Genomic DNA, 23,220 nt, shown 5'->3' on the forward strand with positions numbered 1-23,220 from the left:
AGAGGTGGGGCTGGGATTGAACGGATTAGGCTATTTATATGTAAAATCCGCTTCTACTTACGAAAAATTCACGTGATGAAACGAATCTGTTCAATAGCGAGCCCGTGTAAAGTGAACCATGTTGTAATGAACACTATTCTGTTAAATGTATCTTGAAAATAATTTGCAAATCATTGTATTTTGTTTTTTTCTGTTAAACAAAACATCCCAACTTCATTGGAATTGGATTTGTAAAATTGGGAAGACACTCACGAACACAACTTTCCCCATTTTCGAAGAAGCCTGGACAGCACTGGGATTTCCTTCGGTACATAGTCTTTTCTCCTTTGCGGTATGCGGTCCGGTAGCTTACCCTGCACACAGACAGGAAGTAAGTCATCTGATCAGATTGAGGAAGGTTACGCATCTTTCTTCGCAGAACACAACTATCGTAATTTATAATGTAATATATAATAATATTTGAAGGTTGCCAATTTCAATCATAAGTAATCAAGTTTTCACAATTACACCTTAATGACAAGACCTTTTTTGTATTTACTAGGATTGTCAAAGTTAAAGCGTTAACTCATGTTTAATCACCATAAGAACTAGCACATTAATCACGATTGAACTATCCTTCCATCCATTTTCTTAGCCGCTTATCCTCACGAGGGTCGCGGGATTGCTGGAGCCTATCCCAGCTGTCAACGGGCAGGAGGCAGGGTACACAATTAACCGGTTCCCAGCCAATCTCAGATAGACATAGAGACAAACAGTCGCACTCACAATCACACCTAGGGGCAATTTAGTGTCCAATTAATGTTGCATGTTTTTGGGATGTGGGAGGAAACCGGAGTGCCCGGAGAAAACCCACGCAGGCACGGGGAGAACATGCAAACTCCACACAGGCGGGTACGGGATCGAACCCGGGACCTCAGAACTGTGAAGCCAATCCTTTCCAGCTGTACCACCGTGTCGCATGATTGAACTAATCATACTATTGTTTTTGACACATAGAGACACTCCTTTCCTTGAACTACAGGAGGGAATCTGAAATGCAGCACAGTCTACTAAAAGGTCGTTGCTTACGCAAGTGGAAAAATTAGTGAGGAGATTCCAACTCGTGCTCTGTGGCAAATTTTGCTGAAAAAGTAAGCCCGATGGGATTTCCGAAAAACAACAAAGAACATTTGCACATCGAGCAGCACTGAACTTTCTTTGCATCGATGCACAAGTTATACAAAAAGCAATATGTGTGGTTTATGTTGGCAAGTGTGATTCATCGCAAATAATCAAAATTCAAAAGTATGATTTATTTTGATCCATCCAATTATCTGAGCCACCTATCCTCAGAAGGGTTGTTATAGTGCTGGAACCTATCCCAGCTATCTTCAGGCAGGTGGCAGGGTACACCCTGAACTGGTTATCAGCCAAATGAAGGGTAAAAAAAACGAACAACCATTTACACACACAATCACACCGATGGGCAATTTCAAGTCTCCAATTAACTGCAAACCAGAGTGCTAGGACAAAAACCCACGCAGACACAGGGAAAACATGCAACTTCTCCACAGGCCAGGCTGGGATTTGAACCCCAGACCTCAGAACTGAGAGCCAGACGCTCTGACAAGCCATACACCGTTCCAATTTGATTTGTTTCATTTTAAAAAATGAATTGACTGGCGGAATTGATGAACCATATTTGCATTATTAGGACCCGAAAAAATAACTAATTTGTTCTGAATGATGTAGTCATGAAACAGATTGAATATGCATTGCAATAAATTATTCTTTACTTCTATATTTTAGTTCCCTGGTCAGTGTCTGTCACATTTGTAGAGGATAAAGATGTATTTTGGTCACTTAAAATTTAATGTAGGGTGATAATTCTCCCCCACACCACAACACCATCATAAAAAAATAAAAAATATGTGTATCCATCCTCCATTCATTTTCTTAGCCGCTTATCCTCACAAGTCATCAGGCAGGAGATAGGGTACACCCTGAGCTGGTTGCCAGCCAATTGCAGGGCACATGGAGACAGACAACAATTACACTTACAATCACACCTAGGGGCAATTTAGAGTGTCCAATTAATGCATGTTTTTGGGATGTGGGAGGAAACTGGAGTGCCAAGAGATAACCCACACAAGCACGGGGAGAACATTCAAACCCCACACAGCCAGGCCTGGGAATGAACCCAGGTCCTCAGAACTGTGAGGCCAAAGTTTAAAACTGTTCCACACACACACACACATATATATATATATATATATATAAAAAGTAAGTTTCTTTCGGCTTGTCCCTTTCGGGGTCGCCACAGCGTGTCATCTCAGATGAACGCACATATGTTTGGCACAATTTTTACGCCGGATGCCCTTCCTGACGCAACCCTTCTCAGGGAGTGGAGGCCCCAGTGGGATACGAACCCACAACCCCTGGTTTATCAAACCAGTGCTCTAAATATATATATATATATATATATATTTTTTTTTATATATATATAATTGCCACTGTTGTACAGTAGTCCTCACCTGTGTCTGGTGCATTTGAACCAGTTGAGGATGTCTGTGCAGCTGGTGTAATAAATCTGATCAAAAGGATGGGCATAGGACTCTTGCACTGTCACTGAATATCTGAAACCACAGGAAGAGATGAACATAAGAGATCAGACATAAAAAGCATATCTGTGCGCAGGACTTTCATGCATGACATTCTCACACCGAAGTTTAAAGGAATTTTTGTGGTTCTTTGGGACTTCAAACACCTCTACTCCTCCCCGACACGCTGTGAGGACAGGATTCATGAAACTGTGTGACTGCGTGTGCGTATGTGTGTGCACGCCATGCATGAGTGTCTGCATGCAAGCGTGCATGTTTTCTTTGTCGCTGTTGTCTTTGGACAGAGTTGTATGCATCCTTCTTCTTTTTCTTTTGGCTTGTCCCGTTAGAGGTCACCACAGCATGTCATCTTTTTCCATACAAGCCTATCTCCTGCATCCTCCTCTCTAACACCCACTGTCTTCATGTCCTCCCTCACAACATCCATCAACCTTTCCTTTGGTCTTCCTCTCGCTCTTTTGCCTGGCAGCTCCATCCTCAGCATCCATTCTCCATCCTCTGAACATGTCCAAACCATCAAAGTCTGCTCTCTCTCACCTTGTCTCCAAAACATCCAACTTTGGCTGTCCTTCTAATGAGCTCATTTCATCTCAGTCAGCAAAATGGCCCTAGTAAGGCACGTCAGCTGGCGGTTGCTACATGTCTGACAAGCATTGGCATTTCACAGCTTCATGAAACATCTCATATCAACGTCAGCTTTGTGTTGGCATGTCTCAAAGACTGCATGGGTACATGTGGAGTCACCTCCAGATTTCTTTGCTGAGGCCGTAACCAGCTTTGAATGTTGTCTTGGGTTGTGGGTAAGTTTGCTGATTATTTAAAATAAAGGCAACAAAGAAGAATATGATGACATAGTTTTAAACCAAAGTAGGGAAATGGAAGTCTAACATGACAATTTTTAAAACATCTATTTTTCATTTTCAGCTGCATGAGGATAGGTGAAATTGGTAACAGCACTACAATGACTGTTGTGAGGACAATAGTATTTTAATAAATAGAAACTGTAAATCTTTATTAAGTCTTGTCCTACATGTTCTCGTTGAAATTTTCGTTCTGCAAAGTGTTCATTTAAACTAATCATAGCGGTGCAGCCAAAGCAGAGCTGTGTGTTAATGACTACACTGCACGTATACCTGTCCTGCTTGGGTGGCCAATCACGTGTTTTGTAGGCGGGATTTTACCAGTTTTAGTCCAGCAGCAACACATATTATTCACAGCTACAGTATGTTAATCAAAGCACCAGCATGCCATTCACCACCAGCATTTTTCAGGTAAGTTATCATTTCAATTAAATTGGCAGAAAATGACACTGTTCCAACTTGACAAAGATGATGAAATTGTGTTTTACTGTAACAATAAAGGAGGAGCCTGTATCTCCCTGCAACCAGATTTACACATGCTTTTAAGGTAACTCAACCAGCTGGGTGTGATTTTCACAGGTTAGTACTGTAGAATATAAATCAGTGTGTATCTGATTTACCAGCCAGAAATCTTTGGTCTTAAAGTCTTAGTAAACGGTTCACCCTTTTCATTACCACAGGTTTTTTTTTTAAAAACGATTTCAATCAAACTTAATGACGCTTAATTTATACAATAATGGGAGATATTGAAGTCAAGAGGAGGAATCCAATGCTGATTTTGCATATTTTGATGTTCATGATTTTTGTGTTGATGTGCCGATGTGTGTATTTTCTCTTGCTTTTGTTGGAGATCTGTATAAATAAAGTAGCCCGGAATTTGATGTCTTCATTAAAAACTCAAAATTAGGCAAGTTTTAGAATATGGAATTTTTTTTAACATTGGATAGCAAAATGCACTGAAATTCGCTGTTTTCTTGTTCTGTGGGGTTAGTTATATATAGAATAATGACATTTCCTTTGTTGAACCAGCAAAATATAACAGGACAGTTGTATTGCGTTAACAATTTAATCACACACAACACTTACAAGTAAGATAACACAAGATTTAAGATTACAATATCGAACTGATACAAAATAGAGGGACAATGGCGAATATGGCAGATTGGGTCGCACAATTTATGAGCTAACGAACAAAACGACGCATAGTCATCACAGTCCAAATGAATGTCTACGGATGGAACGTTTTTCATGACATACATTTATGATCTTTTTGCAGTAGCAGTGGATTTTCATCCCAAAACTCTTCCATGGGTTTTATGCCTTTTTGCTTAGTGTGTTCTTTATTGTTGAGTCATGAACACTGCCCTGAACTGAAGCAAGGGAGGCCTACAGTTCTTCAAATGTTGTAATGAGTTCTTGGTGACCTCCAGGATGAGTCATTGCTGTACTCTTGGAGTAATTGTTGTAGACTCCTGCAAAAGTTCCTCACTAGTGTATGTTTTCTCCATTCTGTCACCGTTGGATCTCTGGAGACATAAAACTTTTAAAATGGCTTTGTACAAATTCCAGATTGATGTAAATTTATTTCTCTTCAGTTCCAAAACTTCTTTGTATGTTTTTTTTTCAGCATTTTTAAATCATTTAGCGAATGTCATTGTGCCAGGCATGTCCTTTTTAAGTCATTTCTTTATTGAACACGTCTGAAGGTCATCAGGGTTGAATGTCCTTAGTTTAAATTAATTCAGGGTGGTATTCCAGCAAGCAAATTTAAAATGCTCTGAATCCAAACCGGAGTTCTGACTTCACTTCGCCTGAACTGAAAAACCGGGGTGATTTTAGGTGCAGAACATCTTATTTCAATAGGTTTACCTTGACCTATGGTCATTTCTGGCCACAACCAAAAGACATCATGAATGAAGCACTGATGGGTGGATTCACAGTAGAAACCAATAGAGAAACCAATAGAACCATCAAGTAAGTTTCTTACTCCTTAGAATTTTAGGTCCTCATGAATGAATTTAGGGATTTGAAATTATTAAAAAGGTAACACTGCTGTAGAAGTGAAGGAAATAGAAGCAACAACTATACAAGTGAATGTTTTCTAACTGACATGAATACATCAATTTTCCAAGTTGCTTATCATAACAAGGACACGGAAATGCTGAAGCCCATCTCAGCTAACTTTAGATCAGACATGTCCAAAGTCCGGCCCCCGGGCCAATTGCGGCCCGTGGACAAATTTTTACCGGCCCGCGGCCTCTATCATGAAATCAATAATATGCGGCCCGCCAGCACTGTTGACCACAGTATAAAATACATGTGTACAAAAAGCTATTTTTCATATTTTTCATTTCACCAGAAGATGGTAGTAGCCCTGTGGCCGCACTCTGGCCGCCGTGACCCTTGACCTTGCGTGATCGTTTCAGCCCAGCCCATTTCTAACATGGCGTCTGTAAACAAAAAAAGGAAAGTTGACCGCGAAGTGGAAATTTGAGTATTTTTTCACTGAAATACGAAACAACTGTGTCTGCCTAATTTGCCAAGAGACTGTGGCTGTTTTCAAGGAATTCAACAACAATGGGCACTACCAGACGAAACATGCTAGCTACGACAAGCTAACTGGGAACAAACGCGGTGAAAAAGTGAAGCAACTGGAAGCTGTTTTAACGGCACAGCAAAGCTTTTTCACAAGAGTCCGTGAGTCAAATGAAAATGCCACAAAGGCAAGCTACGAAGTGGCAACGCTGATTGCAAAGCACTGCAAACCTTTCACTGAGGGTGAATTTATTAAAGACTGTGTAATGAAAATGGTTGAGAAAATTTGTCCCGCGAAGAAGCAAGAGTTTGCCAATATTTGCCTGGCTCGTAATACTGTGGTACGGAGAATTGAAGACGTTTCATTAGATATTAAGAGACAGTTAGAGGGAAAAGGAACTGAGTTTGACTTTTTCTCGTTAGCGTGCGATGAAAGCACGGATGCGTCCGACACCGCTCAGTTACTGATCTTTTTAAGAGGAGTGGACAATGACATGAACGTGAGTGAAGAGCTTCTGGACCTCCAGAGTCTGAAGGGCCAAACAAGAGGAACGGATTTATTTGTTTCTGTTTGTTCCACCGTAGATGACATGAAACTACAGTGGAATAAAGTCACCGGGATTATTACGGACGGCGCACCTGCCATGGCTGGCGAGCGGAGTGGATTATCAAGCCTTGTCTGTAACAAAGTCAGCGAAGAAGGAGGCAGCGCTATTAAACTCCACTGTATTATTCATCAAGAAGTTCTCTGTGCCAAATATATGAAATATGATAATGTTATGAAACCGGTGATAAAGACTATAATTATATTCGTTCGCTCCAAAGCGCTGTGCCACCGCCAGTTTCAACAGTTTCTTCTCGACATCCAGGCTGAATACGGAGATGTTTTGTATCACACCGACGTAAGGTGGCTCAGTCGGGGGTCTGCGCTGCAGCGCTTCTTCTCTCTCAGGGAGGAAATTGGACAATTCTTGACTAAAAAGGGACAACCCATGCCACAATTAAATGATCCTGTTTGGCTGGCTGATTTGGGATTTTTAGTTGACATAACGCGACATCTGAATGCGCTGAACACAAGCCTTCAAGGGCAAAATGCAGTGGTAAGCCAACTGTATTCACACATCAAAGCCTTTCGGACCAAGCTGCTACTTTTCCAAAGACACCTGTCACAGGCGCAGCCCAATACCGCACATTTCCCGTCCCTGCAGGAAATTGTGACCAGTTTCCCACAGATCAATATCAGTGCGCAAATGACAAAGTATGCAGCAGACATCTCATCTCTGGTTGAGGAGTTTCAGCAGCGCTTTTGGGACTTTGCAGCTATTGAAAAGGAGATCACGCTTTTTTCCTCTCCTTTCTCCGTGGACCCTGATGACGCTCCAGACCACCTGCAACTGGAGCTCATTGAGCTGCAGTGTGACGCCGAGCATCGCAGTCGGCACCAACAGCTCCCTCTTGTCAACTTCTACCGCCAGCTGGATGAAGGCAGGTTCCAAGCAATTCGGACATTTGCTAAGAAAATGCTGAGCTTGTTTGGCTCCACATACATGTGCGAGAAGACATTCTCCGTTATGAACATTAACAAGAGCCGCATGAGGACGAGACTGAGTGACTCTCACCTGCGTGACGTCTTGCGCATCAAAACCACTGCTCTTGAGCCAGACATGGACTACATACTGCAGTCAAGATCCCAGTATCACCCTTCACATTAGTGCAGGCAAGACCTTTGTTAAGTCCTCTGAGTTGAATAAATTCTTAAATCTCAGTTAATTAATTTTTTTGTGATGGTCAAAATCACAGTTTGAATATGCAGTGATCATTGTTTTGTTTTCAGCACTTTTCCTACAGTGAGCATATAATAGTGAATAATATGTAACGTTTCACATGAACTTAGATATCCTTTATAGTTTTCTTAATTTTTTGTGGTTTGTGATTTCGGTAAAAACCTAAATGTAAAAAAAAATGTAAAAGTAAAAGTATGCCATTTGTAATTAAATTTAAAAAAATCCCAAAAAGTTAATTTGTATTTAATGTTAATGGTTCAAAGAATGTCAGGCTAAATAGTCGGCCCCCACACATTTTCACCTTACCAAATCTGGCCCTCTTTGCAAAAAGTTTGGACACCCCTGCTTTAGATGAATGGCAGATGACACACTGAACTGGTTAAACAGTCAGTTGTAGGGCACATCGATAGACATCATCACTGAGCAGGAAGTGAACCCAAGCTCCTTGAACCAAAGTCAGCTGAGAGTACCACTCCACCATCAGTGACTCTAACTGGCATTTATTCATAAAAAATCAAAACATTTTCCATTCATCCATCCATTCTCAACACCGCTTAACCTGTTCAAGGTGGTGAGAGTCCATCTCAGGTGACTTTGGGCAAAAGGCAGACTCCATCCTGAACTGGTCACCCGTCAGTCTCAGTGCACATCTAGACACAGACAACCATTTGTACCCACATTCACACCATCACTTAGTGGGAACTCAACCCATGCTGCCCGCACCAAAGTCAACTGGACCACTACACCATCAGTGACCCCAGCACATTTTTATCCAACACAATTCTATTTACATAATTGTCATTGATTTGCAGACACAAATCTAGCCCTTTCTGAATGGGGGAAGCAAATTTTGATGAATAACTTGATGTTTGTTGCATCTTGATTTGATCAAACAAAGGATATTTAGATTTAGTATTTCTAAATCAATCACTTGCAATCCTTTGGACTTTTTTTCTGACACCCTAATGGCCATTTCACTCATTTGGTGGACACGTCAGTGAACAAAATTTGCACCAGCGCAGCTGAAATCTGCTGTGTTGACTGAGTATGAAAAGCACTATATATGTGCAGTGAAGAAAATAAGTATTTGAACACCCTGCTATGTTCCAAGTTCTACCACTTAGAAATCATGAAGGGGTCTGAAACTTTCATCGTAGGTGCATGTCCACTGTGAAAGAGAAAATCTAAAATGAAAAACCCAGAAATCACAATGTATGATTTTTTAACAATTTATTTGTGTGATACAGCTGCAAATAAGTATTTGAACACCTGTGAAAATCAATGTTAATATTTGGTACAGTAGCCTTCGTTTGCAATTACAGAGGGAAAACGTTTCCTGTAGTTGTTCACCAGGTTTGCACACACTGCAGGAGGGATTTTCGCCCAATCCTCCACACAGATCTCTAGTTCAGACAGGTTTCTGGGCTGTCGCTGAGAAACACAAGAGTTTCAGCTCCCTCCAGAGATTTTCTATGGGCTTTAGATCTGGACACTGGCTAGGCCACGCCAGAACCTTGATATGCTTCTCACAGAGCCACTCCTTGGTTTTCCTAGCTGTGTGCTTTGTGTCATTGTCATGTTGAAAGACCCAGCCTGTCACGACCCATCGGAACGGGAGTAGGACCCAAATGCAGGGCTCGGACGATGCAAGGTAGTTCGAGGAGAAACGTTTATTATTTCGTGGTCGGGGATCGGGCAGGCAGTCAGGTGCAGCAGCGGTAGTTGGGACGTCGGGCGAAGAGAGCAGGTGAGCGGGAAGGCAGGAGTCGGTACACAGGAGAATGATCAAAGCAGGCAGAAGTATCAAAGGAGTCAGGCCTACGGGGTTGGTCGGACAAAGGCGAAGGTCGGTACACACGGGTTGTCGATCAGGGATACGGGAGTACTCTAACGGGACATGAAGCTCAATGAACTGGCCAGGACCAGTCGTCATCGGGGTCATATGAATACACAGGATAATCAGCCCGCATGAGGCGCAGGTGTGCACCTCCCAATCAGCGCAACCGCGGGAGCACCCGCACAGTCCGGGCTGGAGCGGCAGGATCATGACAGAGCCACGACCTATCTTCAATGCTCTGACTGAGGGAAAGAAGTTGTTCCCCAAAATCACACAATACATGGCCGCGGTCATCCTCTCCTTAATACAGTGCAGTTGTCCTGACCCATGTGCAGAAAAACACCCCCAAAAGCATGATGCTACCACCCCCATGCTTCACAGTAGGAATGGTGTTCTTGGGATGGAACTCATCATTCGTCAATTTTGGTCTCATCTGACCACAAAACTTTCTCCCATGACTCCTCTGTATCATCCAATGGTCATTGGCAAACTTAAGACGGGCCTTGACATGTGCTTGTTTAAGCAGGAGAACCTTCCGCGCCATGCATGATTTCAAACCATGAGGTCTTAGTGTTTTACCAACAGTCACCTTGGAAACGGTGGTCCCAGCTCTTTTCAGGTCACTGACCAAATCCTGCCGTGTAGTCTTGGGCTGATTTCTTACCTTTCTAAGGATCATTGAGACCCCACGAGGTGATATCTTGCATGGGGCTCTCTCTGATTGAGATTGACTATCATATTTAGCTTCTTCCATTTTCTAATGATTGGTCCAACAGTGCATCACAACATTTTTTTAAATAATTTGGTGGTCAGATATCTCCACGACTATGTCAAAAGACATGCGATAAGGCTAAAAATAAACTAGCTTTTGAATTCAAATGATGACATGATAGCAATGCTGAGTGAATGTCTTTTACTCTCTTGCTCTCGTACAGTGCAGACACTTTTTTCCTTGCTCTGCTTACGTTACCTCTCTTTACGTTTTTTCTTGCAGATAAGCTTGTTTTTCTCATTTTTTTTGAAACAGCGAATCCCGAATACTTTTAAACCTATGTGACTGTACTTTTCTTTTTTGTGGATGTAAACTATGGAAAAGATAATGGATCCTTTAGCCGCTCACCTTGGAATTTACTGGAACCAAAGCCCAGAGATATGGGACATCTAAAAGTGTGGCCATAACACCAGCATATATATTACCGAGGAATCCGGCTTCCTCAAACATCAAGTGAGCGGCCATGAACGGTCATTACAGCAAAGAGCAAGAAAAAAAAACAAGTGAATGCAAAACAAAACTCTGACTCTGAAGAATGCTCATCCCCAACACCACTGAAATGAAATCATACAAGAAAAAATTGGGACACCCAACATTAATGGAGCCGTCAAGGATATGAAAGGCTTTTGCAGTGAGAAGAGCACCAAAATACTGTGTTTTACTAAGGACACAGTGTCTGATATTGCTCAAAAAATCCTGGAGATCACTCATCAGTACCCAACTGTGAAATCTTTCCTTATGCATACAGATGCCCTGGATGTTCTCAAGCAGCAATCAGAGGTACTAAAGCAAGATTTCATTGATCTCCTAACAAAAGTGCAATGTTTGGATCCTGAGGTTCTTAACGGCAGACCTCTCCCACTTATGCGGTTTAGAGATGAATGTTTCTTGAGGCTGCGCCAATTACACAAGTGGTTAACCAAAGTGTGTATTGCACTATCTGTAAATTTAATCTTTTTTACAAGTGAATTTAGAATAAATTCCCTTGGTCAAACCAGGAAAATTTAATAAACCACTTGTATTCCATTGAAGACAATTGAGTCACACACAGTAGAATACAATAACAAACTAACAAAAAATAGCCATTCAATGCAGCCCTATGGGGGTACAAGCCATTGCAATCTGTAGGCTAGTCCCAAGCTCGGATAAATGCAGGGGGTTGCGTCAGGAAGGGCATCCGGTCCGTGTCAGATGACATAATAAAGTAAATATGTAAGAAAGAAAAATAAATAGAATAGAGAATAAACAACTCAATCTAGACACTCATAACAATTGAAAATGTCTGCAATTTTTGGGGCACGCATATATGTTTACAAGGCAGACACTTTCTGTCCAAATAGACAAGGGGTTAAGTTATTGGCTGCCAACATTTTGTACTCTGTACGTCATTCTCTGGTCCGAAAAGAAAACTGCAGATTTTTCCATGGGTGGAGGACGCAGGGATGCAGCTGTTCCCATATAATTGTAGGTACAGATAATAAGGTGCACACAGAGTCATTTGGGTCATCCAAACAATCGGAGGAGCGAATGACAAATGAGATGAGCCAGCACTTTAAATCCCCCACACCTCTTCCTGCCCCATTGGAGCCAAGGCCAATGCAAAATTCTCTTTCTACTAGCCTGAATGTGATGGTAGGTCCGACAGATAGGGTGAAGACTATTGTCAAGATGGGAGTCCAGCCCTCACCATGCCAAGATCTTCCCCCGATCACCACTTTCCTGAAACTACCCTCCACTAAGATGTGAAAAGCCTGTCATCCACCCATGAAGAATCTTATCTGTAAGTCTGACTATCTGCTGGGTCTTTTTCACAATAACCTAGACCCCTTTGGACATCAGGCATTTTTTTTATCCCTGTAATTACAAGGGACAGAATGTTCATCAAAGAGATATGGCACAAAAAGAAAAAAAAATCAAAACAAGGATAAAATCTGAATCTTTGAAACCATTGTTTCCAGTTAGCTCTGCAAGACAAGCTCTTTTTAATATTAGGTCACTTGGGAACAAATCAATGGTGATTAGTAACATTGTTACAACCTATGATCTGTCCATCCATCTATTTTCTACCGCTTCTCAGGGTTGGGTCGCGGGGGAAGCAGCCACAGCAGGGATACCCAGACTTCCCTTTGCTCCGCCATTTTTTCTGACTCTTCCGGAGGGATCCCGAAGCTTTCCCAGGCCAGCCGAAAGATATAGTTTCTCTATCGTGTCCTTGGTCATCCCCGGGGTCTCTTTCCGGTGGGAGATGCCTGGAATACCTCACCAGGGAGGTGTGTGGGAGGCATCCGGTTCAGATGCCCCAGGCACCTCATCTGGCTCCTCTCAATGCAGAGGAGCAACAGCTCGACACTGAGCCCCTCCCAGATGACTGAGTTTCTCACCCTATCTCTAAGGGAGAGCCCAGACACCCTGCAGAAGAAACTCATTTTGGCAGCTTGTATCCGGGACCTTGTTCTTTCAGTCATGCCCCACAGCTTGTGACCATAGGTGAGGGTAGGAACGTAGATTGACTCGTACATTGAGAGCTTTCCCTTTCGACTTAGCTCCCTCTTCACCACAACAGACTGTTACAAAGTCCGCATCACTGCAGACGCTGGACCGATCCGTCTGTCGATCTCCTGCTCCATTCTTCCCTCACTCGTGAACAAGACCTCAAGATACTTGAACTCCTCCACTTGGGGCAGGATATCATCCCCGACCCGAAGAGTGGACGCCAACCTTTTCCAACTGAGGACAATGGTCTCAGATTTGGAGGAACTGATTCTCATCCCAGCCACTTCACACTTGGGTGCGTTCCCCTCCAGTGAGCATTGGAGATCACGGCTTGATGAAGCCAACAGAACCACATCATCTCCAAAGCGCAGAGATGCGATGCTGGAGCCACCAAACCGGACACCCTTTATGCCTTGGTTACGCCTAGAAATTCTGTCCACAAAAGTTATGAACAAAATCAGTGACAAAGGGCAGCTTTGGCGGAGTCCAACTCTCACCGTAAACTTATTGCCGGCAATGTGGACCAACCTCTGACAGCAGTTGTACAGGGACCGAACAGCCCGTATCATGGGGTTAGGTACCCAATCCTCCCGAAGAACCCCCCAGAAGACTCCCTGAGGGACATGGTCGAACGCCTTCTCCAAGTCAACAAAACACATGTAGACTGGTTGGGTGAACGACCATGCACCCTCGAGGATCCTGCCAAGGGTGTAGAGCTGGTCCACTGTTCCACGGCCAGGATGAAAACCACATTGCTCCTCCTGAATCTGAGATTTGACTTCCCGACAGACCCTCCTTTCCAGCACCCCTGAATAGACCTTACCAGGGAGACTGAGGACTGTGATTCCCCCAATAGTTGGAACACACCCTCCAGGCGCCCTTCTGAAAAAGTGGGACCACCACCCCAGTCTGCTAATCCAGAGGCACTGATGATGTCCATGCAATGTTGCAGAGGCGTGTCAACTAGGACAGACCCAAAACATCCAGGGCCTCTAGGAACTCTGGGGGAATCTCATCTACCCCCGGGGCCCTCCCACCAAAGACCTTTTTAACCACCTTTCCTGCTGGGTCCTGTTTTGGCCAGATTGTTCTGTCACGACCCATCGGAACGAAGGTAGGGCCCAAATGCAGGAGTACACGGGAGACACAAATGTAAATCGGGAAAAACGTTTATTATTCAATGATCGGGGATCGGGCAGGAAGTCAGGTAAAGTTGGGACGTCGGGCGTAAAGAGCAGGACAGCGGGCAGGCAGGAGTCGGTACACGGGAGAACGATCAATGATACGAGAGTGCTGGAACGGGGCATGAACCTCAACGATCTGGCAAAGGACCAGTCGTCACCGGGTCCTACATATACAGGGGATAATCAGCCCGCATGAGGCGCAGGTGTGTGCCTCCCAATTAGCGCAACAGCATGGGCACCCCCACAGCCTGGACTTTACTTTACTTTTGGAAGAATCTGTAATTTAAGAAAAATACACAAAAATGGTTAGAAATAGGCGGCATGGTGTCGCAGCTGTAGGGTGTTGGCCTCACAGTTCTGAGGTTAAAATCCTGGCTTTGCCTGTGTGGAGTTTGCATGTTCTCCAAGTGGTGTGTGGGTTTTCTCCGGGCACTCCAGTTTTCTCCAATATCCCAAAAACATGTATTAATTGGTGACTCGAAATTGCCCCTAGATGTGATTGTGAATGCGACTGTTGTCTGTTTAATGTGCCCTGTGATTGGTTGGCAACCAGTTTAGTGTGTACCCTGCCTTCTGGTTGATGACAGCTGGGATTGGCTCCAAAACTCCCGCAACCCCTGTGAGGATAAGCGGCTCAAAAATGGACAGATGGATGTCAATTGATAGAATTTCAACATACTTTGAGATGACCAGGTTTAAGATGTGATTTTGAATGTGGGTTGGACTGTTAATATGCTGAGAGAGGCCAAATCTGTCTCATATAGAAGAAAGTTCTTCAGATGTTTTTTCCATGTTGTTGTCAACATGAATGTTAGTCTACCGTTTTGACAAATAAAATTGACACCAGTTCTTTAAAAACCTCCATAAATGTTTGATTGTATCTTGTAGGTCTATAAAATATTAAAAGAATAATCTTCGGGTCACCTTTAACTAAAAGACACAGATATTTAAAAGAGTGAAAATCACCCACTATAATTTATTTACACTGCAACAATGACTTAAAAATAACAGCAACACCACCGCCTTTTTTTCCGATCTACACTTCCTCATAAAATTAAAATTTGCTGGTGTTGCCTCGTTTAAAATGCTATTACAGCTACCTTCTGTTAACCATGTTTCTTTTTATAACAAAAAATCGAGATCATAGGTTGTAATGTCATTAATCAACATTGATTTGTTACCCTGTGACCTAATAAAGCGATCAGCGCATATAACTCCAATCCTAAAGTCCTTGCACTGGCTTCCAGTCAGTTTTAGAATAGATTTCAAAGTTCTGCTACTGGTCTATTAATCACTAAATGATTTAGGTCCTGAAGAAATGCTTATGGAACACAAACACAGTAGAGCTCTGAGATCGACTGACTCAGGCCAAATAGTGGAGGGCAGAGTTCAAAGCAAACATGGTGAAGCAGCATTTAGCTAATATGCTGAACGCAAATGGAATAAGTTGCCAACAGAGGTGAGGTCAGCCCCAAGTGTGAATGTTTTGAAATCCAGGTTGAAAACTCTCTTTTTTTTCTCAAGCTTTTTGGAGTAGTTCATCTTACTTGCACTGTATGGGGTTTTGTCTGTTTTTTAAATATGTATTTTGTCATTTTTATTGTTTTTATCCCATTTTAAATGTTTTGTCTCTTTGTTTTCAAATGCTTTTCATCATTTCAAGCACATTGAGTTACCTCGTGTATGAAATGTGCTATACAAATAAATTTGCTTTGCTTGCTAGAGACAATAGTTTGGTAGATTCCCATTTTAACTTCACTAAGTTAGTAGTTCAACTTTCTTTTGTGCCATATCTCATTGACAAACTTTCTGATATCTCGTAAAGGATGAAAAATGCCTAATCTCTGTAGGGGTCAGAGTTATTGTGGAAAAGACCCGGCAAATATCAATCAGATTCACAAATAATAATAATTCTTCATGGGTGGTGGAGGGGCCTTTCACATCTTAGTGGGCAGTGGTTTTAGTCAAGGGGAGATGGAAGGAAAATCTTGGTGTGGTATGGGCTGGACTCCATCATTGAAAATATTCTTCACCTTTTCTATCAGACCTAGCATTGCATTCAGGCTAGTAGATTGGTTTGGTCATAGAGGGAGGATTCTGCGTTGTGGTTGGCTCTAATGGGGCAAGGAAGAGTTGTGGGAAATTTAAAGTACTGACTCATTCAATTTGTGTCGCCTTATCTCTTATTCCTCCGATTGTTTGGGGAACAGCTGCATCCTTTCATCCTTGATTTTTGTAAACATTTTGAGGCGGTGTATGACTTACACCTGGTGTCACCAACGCGGTGCCTGTGGGCGAATGGTAGCCCGCGAGGACCATATAAGGTCCCCTCAAGCTATGTTCTAAAAATACCATAGGCCCCAAATCGTTACTTTTATTTGTGCTTTAAATTCTGAATCTGACTTGCTTACGTGAATTAAAATTTTAAAACACCTGTAATGTCATTTACTACAATAAATTAAAACAAAAATATTTTATGTACGTGTAATGAACTGAGTCTGAAATTTGCCGCAAACAGGTCACATCACCCTTCATACGATTGGTGTTCACGAAGTAGCCCTCAGCCTCAAAAAATGCTGAGCCCTGACGTACACAGAAAAAATTTTGGCAGCCATTAACCTAACTCTTTGTCTATTTAGATATAAACAATGTGCCTTGTAAAGATGTCTCTACTCCCTAAAAATGCAGAAATTGTCAATGAAATTCATAGATAGTGCAGTACAAATTTTGCTTAACCACTTATTCAATTGGCAGAGCCTCGAGAAACTTTCATCTCGAAATCATATATGTGGGAGAGGTCTGCTGATAAAAACCTCAGCCTCCAAACATTGCACTTTTGTTAGATGAATGAAATCTTGTTTTCAGTACCTCTGATTACTGCTTGAGAGCGACCAAAAATAAGCATTCAAAGTACATAATATAAAGAATGATACAAATTTTGTTCATTTACCTTTGGTGTTGGGTGACTATGTGAAGAGAAGGGTGAGAGGTAAGCAAAAGGCATTGTGTGGAACGGAGGAGGAGACAAACGTTTGACACCTCAGAGAAAACATATGTATGGATGTACGCACACAACTAACTTAATTCCACTAAAGTTTATTGGGGCCCAATGGTGAATAAAGATGAATAAACTTGCAAAAAACACAAACAAAAAAAGTAAAGAAAAAGTTGCACTTCACCAATTTGCACTAGTGTGTGACATTGTGTCAAAACGTTATGATTTGGTGACAATCGAGTGTTCAAGGAAAACCAAAAGGTAAAGATTGATGTCCCTCCTAACCGGTGGGATGCCAGAAACATGCTACAGCGATAGCCAATGGGAAAGCATCTGTATCGCTCCAACATAAACCAAGATACAGGATGTATGCGTCCAGTGGAATTTGGGGGCTGGGAATCCAGTTCCTATTTTTTCCTTTTGTATCCTGAGTCTTCCTTCCTTATAATATTAATACTAATACTAATATTTGTCCAAGGATGCGTTTCGTAACCTGAATTTTTGTTTTGGGAGTCCCAATTTTTTCTTGTATGATTGAATTTCATACCACCTCAGTGGTGGTGGGGTATCAGCATTCTTGGCCAGGGTCATGTAGAAGTGGCTCAAATTTATTCGGAAGTCTGATGTCAAAGTTTTGTACCGACTCACGTTCTTTTTTTCTTGCTCTTCGCTGTAATGACCATCCATGGCTGCTCACTCTGAGTTGAGGTAGCCCGCAACACAGGACAGCCGATACCTCAGTAATCCGGTGCTGTTGTGACTTCCCCTTTAGATATCCCATATCTTTGGGCTTTGCTCCCAAGATTAAAATATAGACATAATCCAATTCTAAAGTCTTCACACTGGCTTCCAGTCATCTTTAAAATATATTTTAAAGTTCTGGTACTGGTCTATAAATCACTAAATGGTTTAGGTCCTGAATACATGACAGAAATGCTTACAGAATATAAACCAAGTTGGGCTCTGAGATCAATAGACTCGGGTCAAATAGTGGACCGCGGAGTCCAAAGCAAACATGATGAAGCAGAATTTACCTATTATGCTGCACAAAAACACGTTCCCAGCAGAGGTGATGTAAGCCCCTAGTGTGAATGTTTTTTAAATCCATCTTTTTTCTGTGCTTTTTCAAGTATTTCCACTTATTAATGCTATTGCACTGTTTGCTGTTTTTATTGGTCTTTTTCTTTTTTTACATTTTAATTAAAATTTTATTTTTTGGTAATTTGAATTTATTTTTCCCCCCATTTAAAATGTTTTTCATGTTTTCGTATTCAAATGCTTTTAATCACGTAAAGCACATTGAGTTATCTTGTGTATGAAATGTGTTTTATAAATATATTTGCTATGCTTTTGTGGAGTTGATCAAGCATGTCATAGATCGGATCGGCAAGTTATGACATTAAAGCAGATCTGCCTATCAACATAAAATGGTAATTATTGGCTGACCCCAAACACGCCAATCAGATTGGTGTAAAGTATAGTATATATGCTCAGCAGACTAACCTCTCCCAGTGGCTGCAAACATTTGGATCTTCCAGGTTAAGGGAGGTAGTGATGCAAGGAAGGAAAATGAAAGCCACAGCCAACAAAATCATCCTGTGGGACTGTAGTGGCATCGCCATCTCACTCATGACTGAACCTTGGCAGAAGGACAGGAACAAGTTAACTTTGCAATGGATGAATTCTGTTTCATGAAAATGAAATCCACACAACATACTGTACATTAAAACATCTTTCTAGTGGATATAAAATGTGGTTCGTTCTTTACATTTAGTTTATCAAGAAGTATTTGTGCATTAAAAATCATGTATCTAATATTATAGTCTACACACTTTTTTTTTGTAGTGAGGGCACTGATTGCTGAATGACATAATGAGCTATTTTACTTTATAAATGAGAAATAAATACATGTGCACAATGAAGTTGCATTCTATAGAAAAAATAGAACTAATAAATGAAACAGAAGATTGTGGTCTGTGAGAAATAGTATTCGTCATCTCACATCGGCAGATGAAGTATTTAACACATCACCATTTTTCTTACAAAAATTGACTTGAAACTTTAACCAGATGCAGTACAATGCAAGCATTCAATAAATACAAAGTTGAACAAATAAGATTAAAAATGTAGTTGTGTAAACATGTGAAAAGACAGGGAAAAGTATTTAACACGTGAAGAAAAACAGGTGCAAAAACATATGGAAAGCCAAGACAACATTTAAAATCTATCAATAAACATCAATGCCATCCTTTGCCAGCACAAATGAATATCAGCTGGTTCAGTCCTAATTAACGGCCTACAAAAAGGTTTCTGACAATGGTGTGCAGCGAATAATCAGAAGAGTTACAACCCAAATTAATCCTCTGAGCCAATGGAACAATTGTTTTTATTTTCACTTCTTTACTGTCACAAAAAACTGGCATTTGAACAGATCCATCCATCCAATTTCTTAGCCGCTTATCCTCACAAGGGTCGCAGAAGTGCTGGAGCCTATCCTAGCTGTCAATGGGCAGGTGGCAGGGTACACCCTGAACTGGTTGCCAGCAAATCGCAGGGCACATGGAGACAACAACAGTCGCATTCACAATCACACCTAGGGGCTATTAAGACTGTCCAATTAATGTTGCATTTTTTGGGGGATGTGGGAGGAAACCAGCACAGCTACATGGAGAAAATGAGAAAACTCCACACAGGCAGGGCTGGGATTGAACCCTGAACCTCAGAACTGTGAGGCCAACTTGAACAGATGTGCATTGATTTTTTTTTTTAATGTATATACCCACTGTATGTGCACAGCATTGGAAATGTCTTTTAGTTTAATGTTTCACATCCTGTCCAAAAGGGAGAAATGAAATGCATCAGCTCTCTCAGTAATCTTAGATAGGATGTAGTGAGTGCACAAGTGCTCTTTGGTGACATAAAAGCTGTACTTGTTTTTTTTAATAAGTTAATATCAATATCAAATATCTATGATCAAAATATGGTAAATGTGTGTAGAGCCCTTTTGGTTAAACTACAGAAAATACAGAATGAAGTCAGAAAGTTTCTCAAAAATGTCTGTCTTGACAGCCTTGTTTCCTTGTGACGTTTATCATTGGCACTTTGGTTGACTTTTTCTCAACTCTTGAACCAATCTTTTTCACAGTAAAGGGAATTATTATAGAAAAAAGAGAGTTACCACAAGATGGCCAAGGTAAGTGAGATCGGTCAGGTCCCAAGCAAGTTCCTCTTTTCTCAACTACCATATAAACTCTTTTTTCCCCTAAAGGCTGTATATTTCCACACCTCTGTGACCCATCACCTTATCGTGGTGGAGGGGTTTGTGTGTCCCAATAATTCTAGGAGCTAAGATGTCTGGGGGGCTTCAAACCCCTTGTAGGGTCACACATGGCAAACACGTCCAAAGTGATGGACCAGACAAAGCACAGAAAGTGGGTCTCGGAATGTGGAATGTCATCTCTCTGACAGGGAAGGAACCTAAGCAGGTGTGTGAGGTTGAGAATTTCCAACTAGATATAGTCGGGCTTGCCTTGCTTGGGCTCTGGTACCAGTCCTCTTCAGATGGGTTGAACTGTGAGTCATGACCGAAAGAAAAAGATCCTGAATACAAGCAGCTGAAATTAGTTTCCTCCGCAGGATATCCGGGCTCTTGGTTCGAGAGAGGGTGAGAAGCTGGGTCATCCGAGAAGGGCTAAGAGTAGACCCACTGCTCCACTACATTGAGAGGAGCTAGATGAGGTGGCTGGGCTATATGATTTGAATGCCTCCTAGATGCCTCTCTGGTGAGGTGTCCAAACATGTCCCACCGGGAGGAGACCCCAGGGACGTATCGAGATACCATGGAAAAAGTCTCTCTCAGCTTGCTTGGGAAAGCCTTGGGATCGCCTCAAAGGAAGTGGCTATGGAGAGGTACCGTAAGTCTGGGTTTCCCTGCTATAGTTACTGCCCCCGCAACCTGACCTCAGATAATTAGAAGAAAATGGATGGATGTTTATTTCCAGGGTAAATGTGTGTGTGTTGCCAGAATTTTAGGTAATGATACCAGCAAAGTGGTGATTAATATACAAATACAAATATATAATGGTAAGATGGTGTTGCTTGTACTTCGACTTCGCATGTTTTTTGGGGGGCAGGAGAACTCATCTCTTGTTTCACTCGGCTGATTGGGACAGGTGTAGCCATCAATGCTGTAACACCCACCCCATGCTAAGACAACTGCAGTACTACACAAACGAGGGCAATCCTTTGTGTATGAAAGAACTCCAGATACCCAAAGGAGCAAACTATGCAGAGCTGTACAACACTGATGCAGGATTCCATGTATCAAAATACCAATGCCTCTCTGTCTCACTGGAAATCAATTGGCAGGAACTGAGACCTCTGGGACCAGAAAAAAAACAGAATTGCACATTATTTATCTGTCTACACAAAATTTGAAACACTTTCTCAAAAGTCATACAAAATTGTGACAGAGCCGAAGAGTACAAATTTGATAATTTTTCATCTATGTTACAATAGCTCGTGACTTTTTGTCCCTAGAAAGACCTCAGAATCCAGTATTCAATAAAAACCAAATTGAATGAGATTGTGCTAGAGTAAGAATGCTGTAGTACTCTATAAATAAATGGAAGAAGATGGATGAATGTACAGTTATCGACAGATCTGAGATGGAACAGACAGACCATCCTGCCACGGTGGAATTTAAAAATAGAAAATAAAACTAATAATGTAGTCATGGCTGCACGGTGGTACAACAGGTTAGAGCGTCTTTCTCACAGTTTTGAGGACCGGCGTTCAAATCCCAAGGTCGCCTGTATGGAGTTTGCATGTTCTGACCCTGCCAGGGTGGGTCCTCCCACATGCCAGAAACATGCATTAATTTAACAATTCTAAAATTGCCTATAAGTGTGACTGTGTGTGCGAGTGATCGTTTCTATGGGCTCTACAATTAGCTGGCAACCAGTTCAGAGTGAACCCTTCCTGCTGCCCGAAGATACCTGGGATAGGCTTCGGCACTCCTACAACCATTGTGAGGATAAGCAGCACACAAATTGGATGGATGGATAGTAGTCATTATCAGTATTGAGTCACTGATAAAGCATTGGTACCCTTGTCTGATGCACCTGTGTCGTTAGCTGCATAAAGACACCTGTCCACCCCATACAATAAGACTCAAACTTGTAACATGGCCAAGACCAAAGACCTGTCCAAAGACACCAGAGACAAAATTGTACAACTCCACATGGCTGGAATGGGTTACGGAGAAAGTGCCAAGCAGCTTGGTAAAAAAAAGGTCCACTGTTGGAGCAATCATTGGAAAATGGAAGAAGCTAAACGTGATAGTCAATCTCAATCAGAGTGGAGCCCCATGCAAGATATCATCCCGTGGGGTCTCAATGATCCTTAGAAAGGTGAGGAACCAGCCCAAGACTACACGGCAGGATTTGGTCAATGACCTGAAAAGAGCTGGGACCACCGTTTCTAAGGTGACCGTAATACACTAAGACGTCATGATTTGAAATCATGCATGGCACGGAAGGTTCCCCTGCTTCAACCAGCACATGTCAAGGCCCGTCTTAAGTTTGCCAATGACGTTTGGATGATACAGAGGACTCATGGGAGAACGTTTTGAGGTCAAAATTGAACTTTTTGGTCATAATTCCACTAACTGTGTTTGGAGGAAGACGAATGATGAGTTCCATCCCAAGAACAGCATCCCTATTGTGAAGCATAGAGGTGGTAGCATCACGCTTTGGGGGTGTTTTTCATCACATGGGACGGGACGACTGCACTGTATTAAGGAGAGGATGCGGCCATGTATTGTGAGATTTTGGGGAACGACCTCTTTTCCTCAGTCAGGGCATTGAAGATGGGTCGTGGCTGGGTCTTTCAACATGACAAAGACCCGAAGCACACAGTCAGGAAAACCAAGGAGTGGCTCCGTAAGAAGCATATCAAGGTGCTGGAGTGGCATAGCCAGTCTCCATGCCCAAACCCAATAGAAAATCTTTGGAAGGAGCTAAAACTCCATGTTTCTCAGCGACAGCCCAGAAACCTCTCTGATCTAGAGAAGATCTGTGTGGATAAGTGGGCCAAAATCCCTCCTGCAGTGTGTGCAAACCTGGTGAACCACTACAGGAAACGTTTGACCTATGTAATT

General features: G+C 42.1%; 1 protein-coding gene across 2 annotated transcripts in view; it reads right to left on the reverse strand.

Annotated features, from left to right (window-relative positions):
• The window catches only part of megf10 (multiple EGF-like-domains 10), a 139,800-nt gene that overhangs the window by 111,167 nt on the left and 5,413 nt on the right, over positions 1-23,220 (reverse strand). For both annotated transcript variants that reach the window (XM_061802002.1, XM_061802001.1), the window contains exons 2-4: positions 18,564-18,699; positions 2,514-2,615; positions 253-353 (exon numbers count right to left, since the gene is read on the reverse strand). In XM_061802002.1, the coding sequence (XP_061657986.1) occupies positions 253-353; positions 2,514-2,615; positions 18,564-18,691 (331 nt within the window). In that variant the 5' untranslated portion in view covers positions 18,692-18,699. The remainder of the gene's footprint in view (positions 1-252; positions 354-2,513; positions 2,616-18,563; positions 18,700-23,220) is intronic.

Source organism: Syngnathoides biaculeatus, chromosome 17 (assembly GCF_019802595.1).
Source record: "Syngnathoides biaculeatus isolate LvHL_M chromosome 17, ASM1980259v1, whole genome shotgun sequence".
NCBI lineage: Eukaryota > Metazoa > Chordata > Actinopteri > Syngnathiformes > Syngnathidae > Syngnathoides > Syngnathoides biaculeatus.